The sequence below is a fragment of the Ambystoma mexicanum genome, chromosome 7q (assembly GCF_040938575.1).
Source record: "Ambystoma mexicanum isolate Mex_15411 chromosome 7q, UKY_AmexF1_1, whole genome shotgun sequence".
Lineage (NCBI taxonomy): Eukaryota > Metazoa > Chordata > Amphibia > Caudata > Ambystomatidae > Ambystoma > Ambystoma mexicanum.
In genome coordinates, this window is record NC_090941.1 from 506468374 (window position 1) to 506488071 (window position 19698).

Consider the following 19698-nt stretch of genomic DNA (forward strand, 5'->3'; position numbering starts at 1 on the left):
CACCAATGAGTGTTCGTGTCTGCTTTGCATTAAATCACAGAGCATTTGGGGACTATAACAATGATCAGAGATCTCTATATTTGATAAGCAAGTCTGTTATAAAAGGGTTGTATGTGTGAATTAGTAAATTCATAATAGACACCATGATTGGTGCTCACATCACCATTCACAATACTCACCCTAAAATTAAAATGTTTGTAACCATGAACCAGGCATACTCTTTCGGACATCTTCAGTTTATGGAAGTGAGGATAAAATGGCCGCAACATCAGCCACTCAAATGGGGTAAAAGGCCTTGTTTGCTTCTTGTTTCTGGAGAATTTTATATGAGGAGGGGCTGGGTCTCAGTTCGAGCATGCCCAGTCCCATTTCAGACACATATTTAGGGAATTATATCTATAGACTGGAATGGACACCCTACAAGAGACACCCAATAAAGAGGGAAAAATGAACAGAAAGGATTGTATTTCTTACAAACGTTAGCCTGACCAGTAATAAGCTCAGGAACATTTTAAACAAAACCGGCTGCCGATACGTGGTACAGGGCGCACAGTTCCGCAGCCACTACCTCCTCACCATTGCGCAGGCCTCAGAGTTCATTTCTGCACAAAAGAGCAGGCCCATGCTTTATCTAACAAGGCTGGCATTATCATCTCTTATTAGTGCTGGCCTGCAGCTAGGGAAAGTCATGGTGTGGCAGTGTAGAAAGGGTGTTTGGCATAGTGGATGTACCTTTTGAGGCAACTTTGTGTTTAAGCGTGGGGACAGTATGTCACACTCGTTAAAGCTACATACACAAACATTTCCAGTGTACTATTGTATGGACATAGGACACATCAAACGAAAACAGTCATAAGTGCTGTTAAATAGAGGAGCAGCACATGGACGCCTTAACAAACAGGGTGGTGACTTGGGCAGCGCACAAATCATTGCTGCACAACCATCACTGCAGTGATTTGCCAGGGACTATGTTTTACACAGTGACACAATCTACCCTGCTTTCCTAATGAAGGTGCCAAGTCACATTGAGGAGCCATCTGGCAGTGGTTGGCGTGTTAAGAAAATGAACAATTATTTGATGCTGAGCGGATGCATTTAGTCCATGTCCCAAAGCAGCCACTAGACCATTTTGGCAATATAGTTAACTTCCTCAGACATGTGCCATATGTAACTAAATAGTAATATACAAAAAAAAATACATATCAGTGCGTCAAAGATATGAAAATAAAGAACATAGTTAAAAACATTTTCGGCGTGGCACGTTAATTGTCTTGGAAGAATGCGCAGATTTGGTCAGCTAACTGATGCTCTGTGCTGGCCTTCGGAATAAAAATTCCCCATGTTCAGTTCTCATCCCTGTGGTATAAAAATTAAATGAGCCATTACTTATAAATTGCCCCCACTTTAAAGGGATGGTCTAGTAAAAATGTTTATTTAAAAAATAGTTAGGCAACATAAAAAAAAAAATACTAGCATTCTCCGTTTTAAAACTTCCTATGTAAAATGTTGAGCTATTCAAGCTCAAAATTCGCAAAAGCAAGCACATGGGCGCATCCATTTTGTGAAATGGATGCCCCGCCTGTGCTGGCTTTTGCTTTTGCGGCACTAATGAAGGAAAAGCCAGCCAGCTGTAGTAAACAAAGGCTACGGCTGGGTGGCTTTCCCTTCATTAGTGCTGTAGGCGGAGGACGGGGACCGGAGACCAGAGCAGGAAAGCTGCAGCTGAATCTCGGTAAGTGCTATTTATTTATTTTTTAAAAATAAGCACTAGCTGCGTTTTTTTTTCTAAGTTTTCCGGGCTGGAGGAGCTTGGAAAACTTAGAAATAAAACCGCAGCTTTAAAAACGTATTTATGTTTGCGGTCGCTTTTGAAGCGACTGCAAACATAAATACAACATTATTGTGTTGGAAAACGCTGCGGTTTTTCTTTCCAAGTTTCTCAGGCTCCTCCGGCTCAGAGGAGCCTGAGAAACTCGGAAAGAAAACCGCAGCGTTTTCCAACACAACCGCGTGTGTTTCTGCCTGCTGTGGCTATCACTTTGGGTCTCCGGTGCTCCCAGGGGAACACCGGAGACCCAAAGTGAAAGCCACAGCAGGCAGAATCACACGCGGTGATGTTTACATGCCGTGTAGTGTTTCTACCTGCAGCTGATTTCCCATTTGGGGCTCTCAGGCTCCCCGTGGGGAGCCCGAGAGACCCAAATGGGAAATGCTAAATGCTGCGTTGTCTGCCTAAATCTGCTTTCCCATTTGGGGTGGGGAGCCCGAGAGCCCCAAATGGGAAAGCAGATTCAGGTAGAAACAACGCGGTTGTTTTCCCCAATGCCGCGTTGTTTCTGCCTGAATCTGCTTTACCATTTGGGGCTCTCGGGCTCCCGTGGGGAGCCCGAGAGCCCCAAATGGTAAAGCAGATTCAGGCAGAAACAACGCGGTTGTGTTGGAAAACGCTGCGGTTTTTGTTTCCGAGTTTCTCAGGCTCCTCCGAGCCGGAGGAGCCTGAGAAACTTGGAAAGAAAAACCACAGCATTTTCCAACACAACGTTGTATTTATGTTTGCGGTCGCTTCAAAAGCGACCGCAAACATAAATACAACGTTTTTAAAGCTGCGGTTTTATTTCTAAGTTTTCCGGGCTCCTCCAGCCCGGAAAACTTAGAAAAAAAACGCAGGTAGTGCTTATTTTTTTTAAAAGAGATTCAGCTGCAGCTTTCCTGCTCTGGTCTCCGGTCCCCGCCCACCGCCTACAGCACTAATGAAGGGAAAGCCACCCAGCGGTAGCCTTTGTTTACTACAGCTGGCTGGCTTTTCCTTCATTAGTGCCGCAAAAGCAAAAGCCAGCACAGGCGGGGCATCCATTTCACAAAATGGATGCGCCCATGTGCTTGCTTTTGCGAATTTTGAGCTTGAATAGCTCAAAATTTTACATAGGAAAGTTTAAAACGGAGAATGCTAGTATTTTTTTTTATGTTGCCTATCTATTTTTTTAAATAAAATTTTTTACTAGACCATCCCTTTAAAGGCTCTGTCAACACAAAGCTGCGAAGGGTGCGCATCTCCAGAGCATCTTGGAGGTTGTGTCCGGAATATGTATTTGCATGTCTAAACCCTTAGGCTTTTTGCTTTATTTGTACTTGGGAGCTGTGAGGCAAATAAGGACACTGATGGGGTGTGATCTGTGCCGTTGTGCGAAACCAACTCTGGGAAGGTTGGGAGGGTGCATGTGATTCTAATTTTTTGTTGGGATTACAAACCTGCACATAAGCATGAGCAGCAATATTTTAGAGGCACAGATCTGCTTCTTGCAGTATTCCAAAAATCAAACAATCTCATAGCCTTACACAGTTGCATAGCTTTAGGCATAGAAGCAGTCAGAGGTGGAAAGGTAGAACTGGCTGGTCTGTCTCCAGTCAGCAAGAAGGGCTGTCAGAGTCCACCCCTCTTTGCTGGTTTCTGGTGTTATGATGCACATGAAATGTTCACGTTGGACACCAACACAATGCGTCAGACAGTGGCTTGAACAGTACGAAAATGTAGTTTCTGAAAAGCTGGTCAACCCATCATTTTGTGGGTGCTTGTTTTGTTGACATAAAACACAGGTGCCCCCATTTGGGCTCCTTTATCCTCAACACCACCAGGAGTTGCCGTCCTCAAAGACAGGAGTTCCAGAACTAGAACTCGACCATCCAGCAGACGTTTACATTCAGCGCGATATTGTCATTCGCCTGTATCTTATGTTTGTATCAAACATATCTCTAATTCCTGACTAGTCCCAGTAAGAGGTGTATTGCTTATTTTCATAGGCAATTGCAGGTAATCAAGTTCAGATTTAAATTAGACTTTAGCTTGGTCTAGTTCATGCTTTTTCTAACTAAGGATATATTATCTTCTGAAGAGAAACCCTGTGCAAAGCAAGGCTACACAAACAGTGAAGGCGTTGGAACTTGAGTAATGGACGTGCCATATTCTGAGGAGTAAAGTTCAAAACGTGTTTTACCTGTCTGCTGGTCAGACACACTTCTTCTAAATTCACTAAGGAACTCTAAAGATCTTTGACATTAAGCTCCAAGGTGTTACGTCAGCATAGTGCATCTCCTCGGATATGAGGGACGTGGATACCACATCCCAGGCTTCTCACCTTCACAGCCCAGTCTCTTGGTCCAATGTGATTAGGAACTATAAATCCAGGCTCTAGAACCAAGTGTTTCTCACTTAGCTCACCTTCTCAATGGGCTCTAGGAATGTTGCCTAAAAGTTCCAGGATTCAGTGCTTCTCAATTCAATTGTTTCTCAATGGGTACTAGGAACTTGTCCTCCAAGTTCCATAGTCCTGCATGTCTCCCAATAATCACCTTCTAACCTCTTCTCCCTCTCTCTCCAGTGGCTTCAATCTTCTTTTCATTCTTGGGGCCACCTGCCAATCTGGTCTCTTGCACACATGTCCCATTCCAGGAACCCTTGGCAGCTCTGCATCTTCCAGTGGCAGGCTACTACCTCTCTCACTCTCTGCGGTTTCATGATCTGAAGAAGTAAATTCATTGCACAAATCGTAACTGCCTCTCTTCCCTGCCTCCCATATTATGGTCCACAGTCCCATCACTCGATCATGGAAAGTTTGGGGGATAAGCGGGGAAACCATGAATTCATGCATTTGCATCACAGAAAGCACTGTACGACACTGTTCAACTAGTGAATATCGATTTAAACCCCTGTCTGAAAGACCGTTTGAGACCCAGGTCTCATATGCTTTGACTGGAAGAGAATACATTACAAAAGGACTGTGTGGTATTCTCAGACAGGGACCATGTTGGTCGGTTGGGTATGCATGTAAAAGCACATGTTGCTGTTTAAGTTCAAAGTAAGGCTGTGTAACACGCATCAGGCATGATCAACTGCCTCAGCCACTTGAGAAGGTTTGAAATGAACTGGGAGAGCAATGCAATTAAACTATGCCTACTTTGGGGAAGATACATGTTCAGCCCTTAAACGTCAGCATGTTTTAAATTCACATAAAATGTCCAGGGATGATTAGGTCTGGAGTGTTTGTTGCAAAAAATGAATAGAATTAACAATATCAAATGTTGCCTAATTGTTCAGCAGATTTCAAAGAGCCACAGAGCAGATCATTTGTAATTCTATGACAAAACAGGAGGCTCGCATTATGCTTTACTTTCCTTTATTGCTGCCATATCAGTCCTTCAAAACATGAACTTTAAAACAGAACATTTATGGTTTTTACTCAATGCTTTCGAGAAAAATCAAAATCAAAGACAGTTTAAAGTTCCAAACTAAAATTCCAGTCAAGATCCCAGGGGACTACGAGTCCCATGATCCTCAGGGTTCTGGTAGTCCTGACTTCATCTCATCCATCTATCAGTGGCTCGGCCAGGGTATAAGAACCTATAACACCAGGTCCATTCCTCTTTCTTTTTGCTGCCTGAATGAGAGAAGTACCTTACATTTTGACATGGCATAACATTGAATGTATTTTAATGTGAATATGGCTAGCGTGGTAGCTATTAGTCAGAAAATGTTTGACTATCATATGTAACTGATTGGGGTTAGCTGAAGGGAGTTACCGTGTGTCAGGAACCTGAAATGCGTAGGGCGTTCCCGCCGAAACATGAAGTATAGTGCAGCAGTCGCCAGAGCAGCAGAGCAGCGTTTAGATAGTGCTCGGTTGGAAAGTAGTTGAAAGGAGCTGGGGGCAGAGCCGCGAGGGAATGCGCCCTCTTCAGGCAGCCGGCCCGCTCCTGCTTTAGATCATGTCAGGCCCGCCAGCGAATACGGCGGCCATTAGGACACCGGGGGGCAGTAGCCTTGCAGGTTCCTGGCATCCCCTGGGATTCCGTTAACACTCGCTCAGTACGTTTTCAAAGGGGAACAACGAGCAGAGCACAGAAAACCTTCAACTAATTGGAGAACGAAAAAAATAAGAAAAAAAAGAGACTGACAAGCTTATTGATATAGCAGGGCCATTGGCCAAGATCATGGATTTAGCAGAAAAAGCAAAGGATAACGGTATACCAGTAGATGCCATTGCACTGGGTAACTGGGCACAACGAGCAGTGTGTTTCCTTGGGAATGCCAACTGCGCCCTCTCTTCAGAGAGAAGCAGGGGCGAATCGTTAAAGATAGATGGCAAACTAAGCGACCTAGCATCCTATGAGGCACGAGAAAGCACCAAAGGGCTTCTGTTTCGAGAAGCGTTTGAGAAGGAGATGTCTCAGTTCGTCGGAAACGTACTCCTCATTGGAAAAAGCCCAAAGCTCCATAAGGAAAATATTTCCAGGGCGAGTTCTTGTCGGGACCGGACGTCACAGGAGGTCGCTCGCGGGGTCGCTACAACTTCCAGCGCAGACCACAGGGGCTGCGCACCCAATACTGGGAGGGAAGGCAGCAGGACACCTTCTTCCCGGCCAGAGCGAGATTCCCCCCAACGAGCATGCGAGTGGGAGGGAGAACACTCCCATTTTTGAGCGAGTGGCAAGCCTTGTCGCGTAATGCATGGGTGCTCCAAGCAGTAGTGGGCCTACGATTAGAAAACCCCATTCAGAGAACAGAACCTCACCTCATACGCATGGCGCAGGAAGAAGCAGTGGAAGTGAATAAAGGGGATATGGACACAATGGCGCAATTTCAGGCAATCCTGGTGGAGATGAAGACTCAATCAGCGCACGCAGGAGACCAACCTCGCAGTGCAGGATGTGGCCAAGGAACACAAAACATCAACCAGCGAATAAACGCTCAAGCGGAGAGGACTGAAAATGAACGGGGGGGATCAGCGAGGTGGAAGATGACCAGCAAGATAACGAAGTGGAGCTGGACGCTGCTGTCAAGGAGATCCAACAGCTACCTGCAAAGCTGGAAAACCAGAAAAAAAATCAATCCTACTTCAACAACCTGCGATTTGTCAGGATACCCGAGGGCATGGAGGGCAGTGACCTCGAGAGGTTCCTCTACTCTTTGTGCCAATCCGCACTTCATCTTGAGGACCCTTGGGAATATCTAATTGAGCAAACCCACAGAGCGCCAATCCCAAAGCCTGCAACAGAAGCTTGTCCCCGCATTATCACAGTACGCTTCCAACTTCCAACATAAGGTCTCAGTCCTAAAAGCGTACAGCCCGATCCAGCGGGACGGTGCCAAGATACAGCTCTTCAATGACTTTTCGATGGAAGTATCCAAGCGAAGCAGAGAGTTCAACCCCATCTTTGAGGCGCTCAAGGGGACCTTACACCGCTATTACCTGAAATTCCCAGCGATATGGTGCTTTCAATTAGACAGCACCTGGAATTCTTTTGATTCCCCCACGGAGCCATGGCAATTTCTGGCCGGTCATGATATTCTAAGCCCTGAGGCTGTCCCCCCTACCCCCTGATCCTCGCGATTCCAGCAATCAGCTCAGGGGGGCAACGTGGAGCAACACCTGGCAGGAGCAAAGGCACATTTTATAGTCTCCCCAAAGAAATGTTAACACCTCACTTGTCGTTGGCAAGGCGGGACACCTCATTGTTGATAGCATACAAGGCCAATTCAAGGGTCACAAAGTCCCATATCTTTCAGATCCAATCTTGGAATGTTGAAATAACCACCCCTTTCCATCTCTGAGCTATTAACAGCATTGCTGCTAGGACTAAGATTGTACAGGATTTTTCGCTGGGGTCTGCTAATGCATGCATGGCATCGAGACCTAGCAGAACTTCTTCCAGAGGCACTGCCAAGTCAACCACAAATACCTGGGCCTGTGCGTCCTGCACCTCCTTCCAGAAGGCCTCTATTTTAGGGCATCTCCACCATGCATGGGACCAAGACCCTTTCCCTCTAGATACCCTCCAGCACACCTGTGAGGACTCCGGATATATCTTTTTGAGCTTAGCAGGAGTGTAGTGCCATGTATATATGATCTTCTACCACATTTCTTGTAACTGAGTGGATTTTGCCAGTTTGGGGAGGTGTCTCCATAGACGTTTCCAGTTCTCCCAGGGTATTTCCCGCCCCAGAGTTTTCGCCCCCTTCCCCATGTACAGCCAAGACTACCCGCGGCCTGCCTCATGCAGTATCTTGTACAGGCACGAGATCAATCCCTTAGAACCATCATGAGCAGTGATATACTTTTCAAATGACGTGAGAGCACGGGTGGCTGCGGCTTTAATCTCTGGGTGCCATAGCCAGTGTCTGATCTGGAAGTATCTCAGTCTCTCTCTCGTCCAACCCAAAACGTTATTTACATTCTATGAAGGATCGGATGGACTGCCCCCAATACAGGTCTCTCCTTTTCTGGCATCCCCCCTTCTGCCACATATGAAATGCTCCTCGCTCCAGCCCTGGAGAAATCCCACGGTTAAGGAATATCAGTGTGAAAGGAGAGGGAAAAGAAGTGATACCATAATTCTTAGCTAGTTTGTCCTAGGTATCATGACCAGTTTTGTGATGGAGCTCAAATACATATGTTGGGCTCTATCTGACATTGGAATCCATAGAACTTCCATCGGCTCATATTGGGTGATATGCCAGTCCATTCCCACCCATGGCTTCTCATAATTTCCTGAAAACCACTCTTTTATTATCCGTATCTGGGTTGCCTCGTAGTAGAGTTAGAAGTTGGGAGGGCCAGCCCCCCTTCCCTCTTAGGTGATGATAAAAGGATGCAACTAATCCTGGGCCTTTTACCTTTCCAAACCAAATTACTGTTAAGCTTTTGCAACTCCACAAAGAATGTTTCAGGTAAGGCAACCAGAAGGGCCTGGAATAGGTAAAGGAGTCGAGGGAGGTTAACCATCTAAATAGCAGCCAATCCTCCTAACCAAGATACTGTAAGGAAATCCCATTTATGAAGGTCGGCCTTAATTAATGATAGCATAGGAAGTTAGCATTAAACCAGGCCTTTCGAATTGGTGGAATAGTAACCCCAGGTACTATATCCCTTTAGTGCTCCAAACAAATGGTGAGGTCACCTTCCCCATGCCGTATGGTTGAGCAACTCAGATTTTCCTAGTTTAATCTTAAACCTGGAGACTTTCCCAAAAAGTCATCCAGAACCCCCTGACACCTTCAGGTGACTTCTCCAGTGCTGTAAGCGTAAGCAGCATACCGTCAGCAAAAGCAGCCACCTTGTGTTGGATTCCCCCGAAATGTATCCCAAGGACCTCGCCAGATTCATGCAAAGCCTGCAGTTAGGGTTCAAATTAAATAACATACAAGAGGGGTACAAGGGTTACCCTTGTTTGGTGCCCCTGCTCAAGTTAACTACCTGGACAAGGAATTGTTTATAAAAAGCCTAGCCGAGGGGGACCTGTAGTCCATTCCACCTGGTCAAAAGCTTTTTCAGCATCAAGTGAGAGAAAATTTTTTAGGTTTGGGAATAAGTATTATTTTCACCTCTTCCATGGACATTCCTATTTGTCCCTTCCTACGGAAGCAATTGAATAAACTGGTTTAGGTATGGGATGCAAACCCTGCGAAATATTTTGTAAATGATTTATTAAGGGGCAGTGATTTGAGAACTATGTGGACCTCATCCTCTGCGACCCCCCCCCCCCCCCCCAACCCCTGTCCGGTTAAAACCGTTCCCAACCTCTGGCCATAACTTTGGCAGTTGTATGTTATCTATGTATTCCAGCTGTGAATGTTCCAAGCGATTCTGGGTGGAGTACAGCTCTGTAATAAATCACGTGAAGAGCTCCTGTATGGCAGCCGTTAGTGATTTCCTTGTGCCCTGTTCATGTTCCACCGCTAGGATAGTCTTAGATCCTACTGCACCCCCTTAGCAACCTGGCTAAGATCTTATCTGCCTTGTTGGCTTTGGCATAATAGCAATGCCTGATAAAGAGTAAGGCCTTTTCCATCCTCTTGGGTCAGAGAAAGTTCCATTGGCCTATGGCCTGCCTATATTCCCTATACACCTTCTTGGAGGGGGGTCCCCAAATTCCTTTTACTACATACCACTACCTCTGCCTGAAGTTGGGCTTGCAGTTTATTCATTTGTTTTACTCTCGCAGCATTGATGCCAATGAACTCCCCCCCTCATAGTTGTTTTACAGGCATCCCAGCTAGTTCTCTCACCTGTGTCTTCTTATTTGTTTATGTCAAAGAATCTTATCTTGCAGTCGCCTAGGGCCCTCCACCCCCAAATAACGAAAGTATAGGTAAGGACATTAAGTCCATAGTAAACACTGCATGATCAGCTATCCCCATCAGGCCCACCTCAATGGCTTTGATATCTCCTAATAGGGGTGCTTGTTACCAAGACATAATCTGTGTGAGACTTGAACACTGGAGAAAAATGTAAACGCCTCATCCCACCCTTGCACCTCCCTCCATGCATCACGCAAGCCCAGGTCGTCGAATTTCGCCTGTAGGGACTTGGAGGCAATCCCTCCCTTGTGAAAAGCCCCTGATGAGCCCCTGATGAGCTCCTATCAAACTCCCATGACCAGACCAAGTTGAAGTCCCCCGTCATTATTAGATTACCTTTTGCGAACCCTTCAAGTGTGACTAATGGGTCCTTGAAGAATGTCTACTGGCCCGTATTGGGGGTGTAAATCGAGGCCACTGTATATTCCTTCCCACCTAAGGCCCCTCTCATCATAATATATTGGCCCCACTTGAGTGCTTTGGAAACCGTAATCCTCAAATCACTGCCATGCCTGAAGCTAGCACCACCCCCCTTGTCTTCGTGGGGCCCAACTCATGGAACACCTGGGAAAAACCTTTAATGTCTAAACCTCCCCTGATCTCTTCGCAACAGGTAGGTTTCTTGAAGGGCCAACACATCCGGTAGGACTGACCTGGCAATCACCGGCACTCCCGCCCCTCCCTCTTTCACCCACCTTCACGGGCACAACCGCCATTCTAGTATACAAGATGGGATGACTCATGGCTCCTCCAGCAACCATCCGGCTGATGGCAATTCCACTATCCTCCACCACCCCCTAATGCTTCCAACGGACATCATATGTGTATGTAGAAATTGTATGTCTGGTGCGTGTGTGTTATTTTACTCACACTGGTGATTACTGTCCATTTGATTTTCTGACCTGCCTGATTTACCTAGGTAGCCAAGGAGTAAGGACTCCTATAGTTGTTAGCTCCACTATTTAATTTTGACTATCTTGCTTAGATTTGACTTCCCGCCAGCTGGGTCTATTCCGCACTATTGGACACCTGCTGCATTGCTTCTAACAACTTCACTGTATTTTCTTGCAGAGAGAAGCTGCACAGTTGTTGTAGTTCCATGAAACTACCATTCCCGGCTTCCCCAGCCTACTTCAACATGTCGGTGGCGCGTTAGCGCCGGCGCGTTTGAAGAGGAAAGTTGGCACTGGGTAGCGTCCAGGGAGGTCCAGGAGCTAACAGGCTTATTTCCGAGGTACTTTTACTTTCCATCTGCTTCTTTCACCTCTCCACTACTACTACGCGAGGACCTATTCCTAGGATTACACGTTTGGACAATGGGCACATAGCTAGGTGTCCCACCCCCTGCTTCCCACGATCTTAACATGGCCTTTAACCTGACCGTGCAGCCCCTTAAGCCACATACCACTGTTCAATCTCCAACTATGGCTGACAAAGCAGGCCAGCCTCCTCAGGATGCGCCTCTCAGCTTTCTCGTTCTTAACATGAGATCCTTTTTGCTTCACAGAACTGAAATTGAGGCCCTGCTGTCCCACGAAGCACCTGATTTCGTGGCGATCACCGACTCTTGGCTCAATGATTCCATTCCATCGGAAGCTACATTGACATCCTCATCACAGTACAACCTATTTCATAGTGAGCGGCAGGGCAAAAAGGGCAGCAGGGTTGATATTTTTTGCAATCAACTACTGGACTGTCACTTGATATCCTGTGAGGCTCCCGATGACTGTGAATGTTTGATCATAAAAGTTCAAATAAATCATAAAGTATCCCTGACCATTCTTGCCCTGTATCGTCCAGCCTGGGCCATGCGTTTGTTTGAGGAACACTTCATCGGCCTCTTACATAAACGTACCAAAGCCAGCAACCCTGTCATCGTCCTTGGCGACTTCAACCTATGGGCCGGGGACTCCTCTGACAAACCGGCATCCTCTCTAATTGCAGCCCTTAGTATTATAGGGTACTCACATGCGGTGAGTAAACCAACTTATATTGCAGGACACACCATTGACTGGATCCTCTGACATTTCTTGACAGTGTCTGACATCTCAGTTTGAGCGTGCCCCTAGTCTGTTCACCCTCCTACCCATCCCATGAGCACTAAGGTTTATAGTCTTTGCATCGAAGTTTTAGCATCGGAATTAAAAACCATCGAAACGTTTCCATCTAAATGTTTTGCATTGAAACACCACTAATATAATTGAAAGTGCATATTCATTGAAACTGCTTAATCGAAATGAATAGCAGTTTCGATGAAGCATAAAAGGGTAAATGTACTTTTCTCTGTTGACTTGGCGCTGTCTAGTTCTGAAATCACTCGCTGACACTACACAAGTCAGTGTCAGCAGGTAATTTCAGCACTGGACATCGCCAGAGACACCCCCGTGATCTTGTATGCCAAATGTATTTTTTATTGTTTTTTTTAATTGGGGGGTCCTCCCTACAGGTCCCTTGCATCCCTAACCCAAACCCTTGCAACCCTAACCCTTGTAACACTAACCAAAACCCTAACCCCTGCAACCCTAACCCAAACCCTAACCCTGACCCTTGCAACCCTATCCCTATCCCTAACCCCTAACCCTAACACTAACCCTTGCAACCCTAACCCTAACCCAAACCCTAACCGTTTATTTCAAAGACGTCAATGCAAAATCCAGCTAAATGTATTCAATGAAAGTGCATTTCGATGGAAAAGGCTTTCAATTAATACATTTCATTGGATTTTAATTCAATGAAAGTATTTTCGATGGATAGACTGGATACCGAGGACTAACACTATCTCTAACTCAACTACGACCTCAAGAAAATAAAAAAAAGTTAGAGCTGAGAATTTAATGCCAATTCTTAACATCAAGCTTATCTGGCTTCAAAGATTTGACAAAGCTTCCAATCTGGCTCGCTTTCTTGTGGATACTCTGAACGAAGCAGCCAATTTTCTTGCCCCACTTCAAACAAGAGTATTTAAACCAGCCTCCATTAAGAATTCCTGGTTTAACCAAGATATTCTGGATTGGAAACATTTCAAAAGGTTAGCGTATAGGAACTGGCGCAAATCTCTGTCGCCACTGAGGTTGGTCTTGTATAAACAAGCTGCACAACATCTTAAGGCAGGCATCATTGCCGCTAAACCACTACCTTCAATAACAGGATCTCTCAGGCTAAGTTTAGCTCTAAAGAGCTTTCCACAATCCTGAAATAATTTGAAGGGAAGACAGTTGAGGGACTAACTCCCACTAACGACAAAGTGGTGCATAGCTATCCACAATGAATTTAAACAAAAAATCCTCAAACACCAGGAAGCTAGTAGGAAAGTCATCTCATCTGCTGGGGTGGACATTTCCATCCCTAAACCTACCCCAGCACTTAAAACCAATGAATTCACCTTTTCGCCATGTTCTGAGAAGGACGTCTCAAAAATGATTAGCTCCCTGAAACCTACCGTCTGTCAGGGAGACATCCGCCCTTCAAGGGTAGTCCCAGACTGCTTGGACACGCTAGTCGCATGGGTCACCAAACTAGTGAAATGTATCTTTTTCAGAAGGCCTAGTACCTCAGTTTTTGAAGGAGGCCTGGACCGCACCCCTTCTAAAAAATAAAAAAAGCAGTTAAAGTAGGGAATTATCACCCAATCACAAATGTCCCCTTCTTGCTCAAAGTGTTGAACTGAGCAGCCTCCTTACAACTTCATAGACACATTGAGGAAAATAATGTTCTTGGTCCTCATCAGTCTGGCTTCAGGGCCAGACATGGCACAGAGACTGCCCTCCTCGATTTGAAATCCAATCTTGCCCTTATCGTGGACGATGGTCACCCCGCCCTGCCTATGCTGCTGGACCACTCTGTGGCCTTTCACCTTGTGGATCATCCCCTCCTGGTCACAAGGCTGAGGGAGGTGGCAGGATGCTCTGAGGCAGCTGTTCGTGGGTTGTATCTTTTTTGCAATGCTACAGTCGTGATGCCTGCCACTGTATCTTCCCCTGAGGCAATCTCCTGTGGGGTGCCGCAGGGGTCTTGCATCTCACTGACTTTCTTTAACATTTATATAATGCTTTTTCATACTCTTCCAGATGACCTCGGTGTGCAGTATGCTAATTACACCGACAACACCCAGGTTGTCCTGAAGCTCTCGGGTATCTATACGGAGGATACGGCGATCATCAATCTTGTTTATGATGCTATCCAGGCTTGGATGGAAACCAACTCGTTGGTCTTGAACACAGACACAACTGAGCTACCGATTGTGTCCTCCGGACCTCCGTTGAAAAGGTTACCGGACGATTTTGAAAGCTTTAACATAGCTAGTTCCATCATTCCTGTTGGGAAAAGTGTTAAGACCCTGGGGGTTATGCTCAATGCCGAGTTTACCATGAAACCTCAGGGGGCCCTGCTTAGAGCGTCATGTGGCTATATTAATAAACGTCTTAGCCGCATTTGTCCATTTCTGACTCCTGGGAACATGTCCCTTTTGGCATCAGCATTGGTTAACTCTCACCTGGATTACTGTAATAGTGTGTTCCCGGATATCCCAAGGGCAAATATTGCAGAACTCCAGGTGATCCAAAATGGGGCCGTCCGGGATGTCAAGTCTCTAGGTAGACGAGTTCACAGTACTCATGCTAGGAGCGAGCTACACTGGCTCCCTGTGAAACATCGTGTCGCACACAAGGTCCGGGCATTGAGCCACAAATGCATGAACCTTCAAGCACCTTCATATCTGTGTAAACGCACCAAGGTCTAACAACCCTGACACCTGCTACGATCGGCAGATCAGACTAGTCTCCAGCAACCTAAATTCAAACTGAAAGGGTTCGTTCGGTGTTACCTCTTTCAACATCCAGGATCCACTGGCTTGGAATGCTCTCCCTCCCGATTTGAGACAAATAGCTTTTCTGGCAGGTTTCAAGAAAGAAATCAAGACCCATCTCTTTAATCCCGTATAACTGAATCTCTCTTTTTGTTCTTCCGCTGACTCCAGTTGTTTGTCTGTGCTTCTATGTGCGCCCTGAGACCTATGGGAGAGTGGCGCGTTATAAAAATTAAAATAAATAAATGTTACCCTTTTTGCCAGTAGTGTCTATGTCACTTTGGAGGGCTCTTTTACCTGGTTTCCCCCCTGTCTCTTGGTGTAGTACCTCTGGTGGAGGAGGCATCTTCCTCCTGCGATTCCCTGCCGTCGACCACTCCCAAGGCCCGTTTGTTGTAAGTCGGGTGGGGGCCCAGGCCCTCAGGTTTATCGAGGTCCAGATCAATCTGTAGTAGAGCACAGCCCTCCTGGACAGATGTGATGGGTTGTTGCGAACCCTCCCAATCAAACACCAAACCAATGGGAAATGTCCATTTATAACAAAGTTCCTTTTTGACAATTCTCAGACCATTGGGCCCCTTGGCCTTCTTTTCAAAAGTGTGCTCCAAGCCGGTTGTTACAGTTGGACCAGGGACCCCCAAAATGGTAACGGCTCCTTGGGTCTCGCAGCCCGGAGAACTGTTTCCTTCTGTGAGTACTGCGTAAATACTGCAAGGACGTCCCTCGATCTACTGTTAGGACCCTCTTTCAAACTCTCTGTTCTGTGGACTTGGTTCAGACCCACCTTAACTGGTGTTATTCCTCCAAAGATGTCAGTAAACAACACCTGAACCTTTGACTTAAGTTCCTGGTCGGTGACACCCTCCGACAAAGGTGTGATCCGGATGTTAATCCTTTGTGATCTATTCTCTGGGTCCTCCATTTGCAACTCCAAGTTAGTTGAGGCAGAGTTCAGCCTTTCGATTGCTTCACTATGTTCTGTAGAGTCTGTCTCAACCTCCTGTAGCCCCCTTTCAAGAAGATCTGTTCTTTCCCCCAGTGGGCCCACTTCTTGTTTCATCTCGACCATCACAGCATTGAGGTCTGAACGTTTATGCTGAAATTGGTCTTGAAATGCCTGTGTGAGTTAGGACTGCAACTCTCTCAGGTCGTTGTAGAGGCCCGTCCGTGAGAGGACTTCGCCAGAGGTTGCTGCTGAGGGTTCACCAGACCCTGCCATCATCAACATCATCATCATCATCACTGTCTTATTAGTCTATGTGGTGTCCCTGGCCCCGTATGGTACCTAGGGTTCCTGGCGGGTCACCTGTCTTAGAGGTAAGCTTCCGGGACTTGGAGCAACCTTTCGGCATATACCATCCCCTTCTTGAGGCCTGGGGTGCTTTGTCAGTTAGGGTCTGGACTCAGCGGGCGTGGCTCCAGCAGGCCGCTTCCACCGTCTTCTCAGAGTCAGCATTGGTGCCTATTGCCCAAATTGCGTACCTAAGTGCGATACCTTTCCTGCCCCCAACAACCAGTTAAGTGCAGAACATTTCCTGCCCCCAAGAATCCATCTCAGGGAGTAGAACCCAACACAATACAGATGTTACACAATGCCCATCTCAGCGCGCAGCAGGGAGCAAGGTGTAACCTGTATAATTAGACCAAAAGCAAAACATGGCTAACCTGCACAAATAGGCCAAGTACCAACAAGAGGCCAACTCATGCAAATAGGCCAGATGCAGAAAATGGCCAGTTTTCACAATCAGGCTAAACGCAGGTAGGTATATGATGGTAGGTAATAAGAGTCATGGGGTTTTACTGGAGTATAGTAATCTCTGTGCTCCCCGCCCACACCACACTTACCTTTTCTGTTGCTGTAGGTTGTCTGCGTCAAGCATCCCGAGGTGAACACGGGAAAACACAGTAGTGAGCTGCCCTTTGCCTCTGGCCCTTCGCTGAGTGAAGAGGGCAATTTCCTGGTCGGGCCACCAATCACAGGCCCTCTGGGCGGGGAGGAGAAGGACCAGGGAGGGACAGAGTCGAAAGGGGCCAGCGGCGGGTGAAATAAATAAATGGTCTAGAAAGGCGGATGGTAGACGAGAGCAGTGTGAAGCGAGAAATAAAAAGAGAAAAAAGGAAAGTGTTGGATGGCGGACAGGAGCGGCTGAGGGAGGTAAATAAGTGGATGATTAAAGAAAACAGAGAAAAAGGAATGGCGGCCGGGGAGCATGTAAGGGGACACAAGGCCACTTACTCAGCAGAGTTCATAGCAAATGCGGGACTTTCCGAAGAATTGGTAGATGACCCAATTAAACACAGGGCCTGAGGCCTTGATTTAAATTGGAGGATAGTTGAACAAAATGCTGCAAATGCCTTATACGGTATTGCACGAATCAGCAGAATACTGAAAAATACACAATTATCCCAACAGACCATTTTTAGTTTGCTTTACACCAAGGCTACGGAAAAGTTGCTGATTAAGGGGGGTAAAAACAGGATGCATATGTAAAGAGTACAAGTTCAAGCAGGACACATCATGCAATGGCGGTGAAACAATGAAGATTTTAGCTGTAAAAGAAAATGGCTAAGGACGGATCGATTAAAACACACACAATAATTAATTTTATTGACAACAGTGAGAATGTTTTTAAGTGTGCAATATGATGTATGAATTTATAGAGATGAATTTACATGGACTGGGCTTAATCCTCAAGGTGTATGAATTTAATCAAAGGAATTTACGTGGATTGGTCTTAATATTTAATATATACGAGTTAATGAATATAAAGTTTAAAGGTTTTTGTAAACCATAAATACTAATAAAAATAAAATATTTGAAGCTTCCATGTTATTGCATTTACGTGGCATATAGCCATCCATATGATATGTTCAAAGGCTGTTGTTGAGCCTTTGAATTCTGGCTCAACTGAATGTAGCAGTGTAAGGGGGAGCAGGAGACGAGAGCGATGTGTGTACGGAGCATGAAAAACGACTGCTGTCTAGTGAGGCAAGGATGGGGGTGATGCATTAGAGCTGATGGGGTACTGGGAAGAAGCGTGGCATGCATTGAAAGGTAGTAGTAGACAGATGGAAAGAACATCTTTGCTTGAGCGATGCTCACTAGTGTGCTCTGCCATGTTGGTTGACTATGGGTATATGACGAGGAGCAGATCTGTATGGAAATGAATTTGCTTACCACCTGGATCGAGGCGAAGAAGGACTGTTATGGTGGGGACAGACTACTGAATATGGCTGCGTTTTGGCACGGCCATTGGTAAAGAGGGCACACATGCTTTTATTCAGAATCCGGCCTTTCTAAGGGGTACGCTAATGTGCTATGGTAAGATGGCATTGACAGATAACTGGAGGCTGCCTATTTTAAAGCGGTTTACGTGTTGCTCAGCGCATGGTCATGTGTGCATCGGTCAGTCACATTTGAGACAAGGGAGGGGACCTGCAGGGGTATCCTGATGTAGCAGCAACTGATCAAACAAGGTAAACTGTGTACTTGAGCTGCTTATTTTGCAGAGTAGATATGGCAAAAAAGAAATTATCAATATGATTCTGTTCTCACATTTTAATCACAAAAGGAAGCCATCAAGGATATGTAGCAACTCAATAGATTGTTTAGTTCTTAAACTATTGTTATTTACACATCTGACAGAATTTCATATAGACCTACTCTTGGTATTAAGTGATCACGTACCTTCATTTTTGTCAGGTTCGACATTCCTAGGCTCTGCATTTGGATCCACTTCAGCTTTCATCACTATGGTGATATAGTGGTAATTATGCTTCAAACTGATGGCATTGACCACGGAAGCAAAGCAAATGTTTTTTAGGCGGAGCTCGGCTTCTTCCCAGGTTTCCCTAGCCGCACATTTCTCCCAGGTCTCTCTAGACAAAAATGGAAGAACAAGAAGGAATCATTAGGAAGATAGGTTTAGCTGCTCAGTTGTAAGCCTTGTTTTTGGAAAACCACCCACTAGTGAATTACCATTTTCTTTGCAACTCTTTTGTTAATATTCGTCAATATACTTCTTTGCCATTTTGGAAACAAGACACTACAGTAAATGTTTTGTTAATTGGCACATTATTGATACATGGAAAGCTCCATTAAACAGCACCTCCATTGCCGGTTATAGTAACGGTTTCAATTAGGGAATTTCCAAATAAAGTTAGCGAGCCAGATAACAGAGTTAAAAGGCAAAGAGCCTTGGTTATCCAGTCTCTTTGCGCCGTTGTCTGGCACAGACAACCGGCATTTGGTTAACCAACATTTTTGATTATCCGGTACCATTGGGTTCCCAATGGTCCCAGATACAATCTTTTACTTGTACCTAAATGGATATGAATTTTCAAATAGTTCTTTGAAGTGAAGGGATATAATTGAAACATAAATTTCAACAATACTATGCATTTCACGAGATAGAACACACAAACTACAAAACAAATTATTCATCTTTTAAAACAAAGTATTAAAGAAAAGTTCCCAATCATACATGCTGAGCAATTAAAGCTCACAAATAACGTGATAAAAAATGATTTTTCAGTTGTGCATGTATAGGTCTCTCACACCTCCTCCCTCCCTCCCGCCACCCCTCCCCCTACATCCGTCCCACCAGCTTTCCCCCTCCCTGGAGGCGTCTTATGCATCAGGAGAGGAGGGTTACGATTAGGATGCGTGTGGAAAGTACTTAACTGCTCCCAGCCTCATCACAATGCTGAGAACGGTTTTTGGTAAACTGAACGTGATTGATTGCCTTTCCACCGATTGCTT

At 45.7% G+C, this 19698-nt stretch overlaps 1 protein-coding gene across 1 annotated transcript in view; it reads right to left on the minus strand.

The window, feature by feature from the left end:
- The window catches only part of NUDT15 (nudix hydrolase 15), a 138363-nt gene that overhangs the window by 39709 nt on the left and 78956 nt on the right, over positions 1–19698 (minus strand). Inside the window, exon 2 of the mRNA XM_069639208.1 lies at positions 18625–18815. Coding sequence (XP_069495309.1) covers positions 18625–18815 — 191 coding nt within the window. The remainder of the gene's footprint in view (positions 1–18624; positions 18816–19698) is intronic.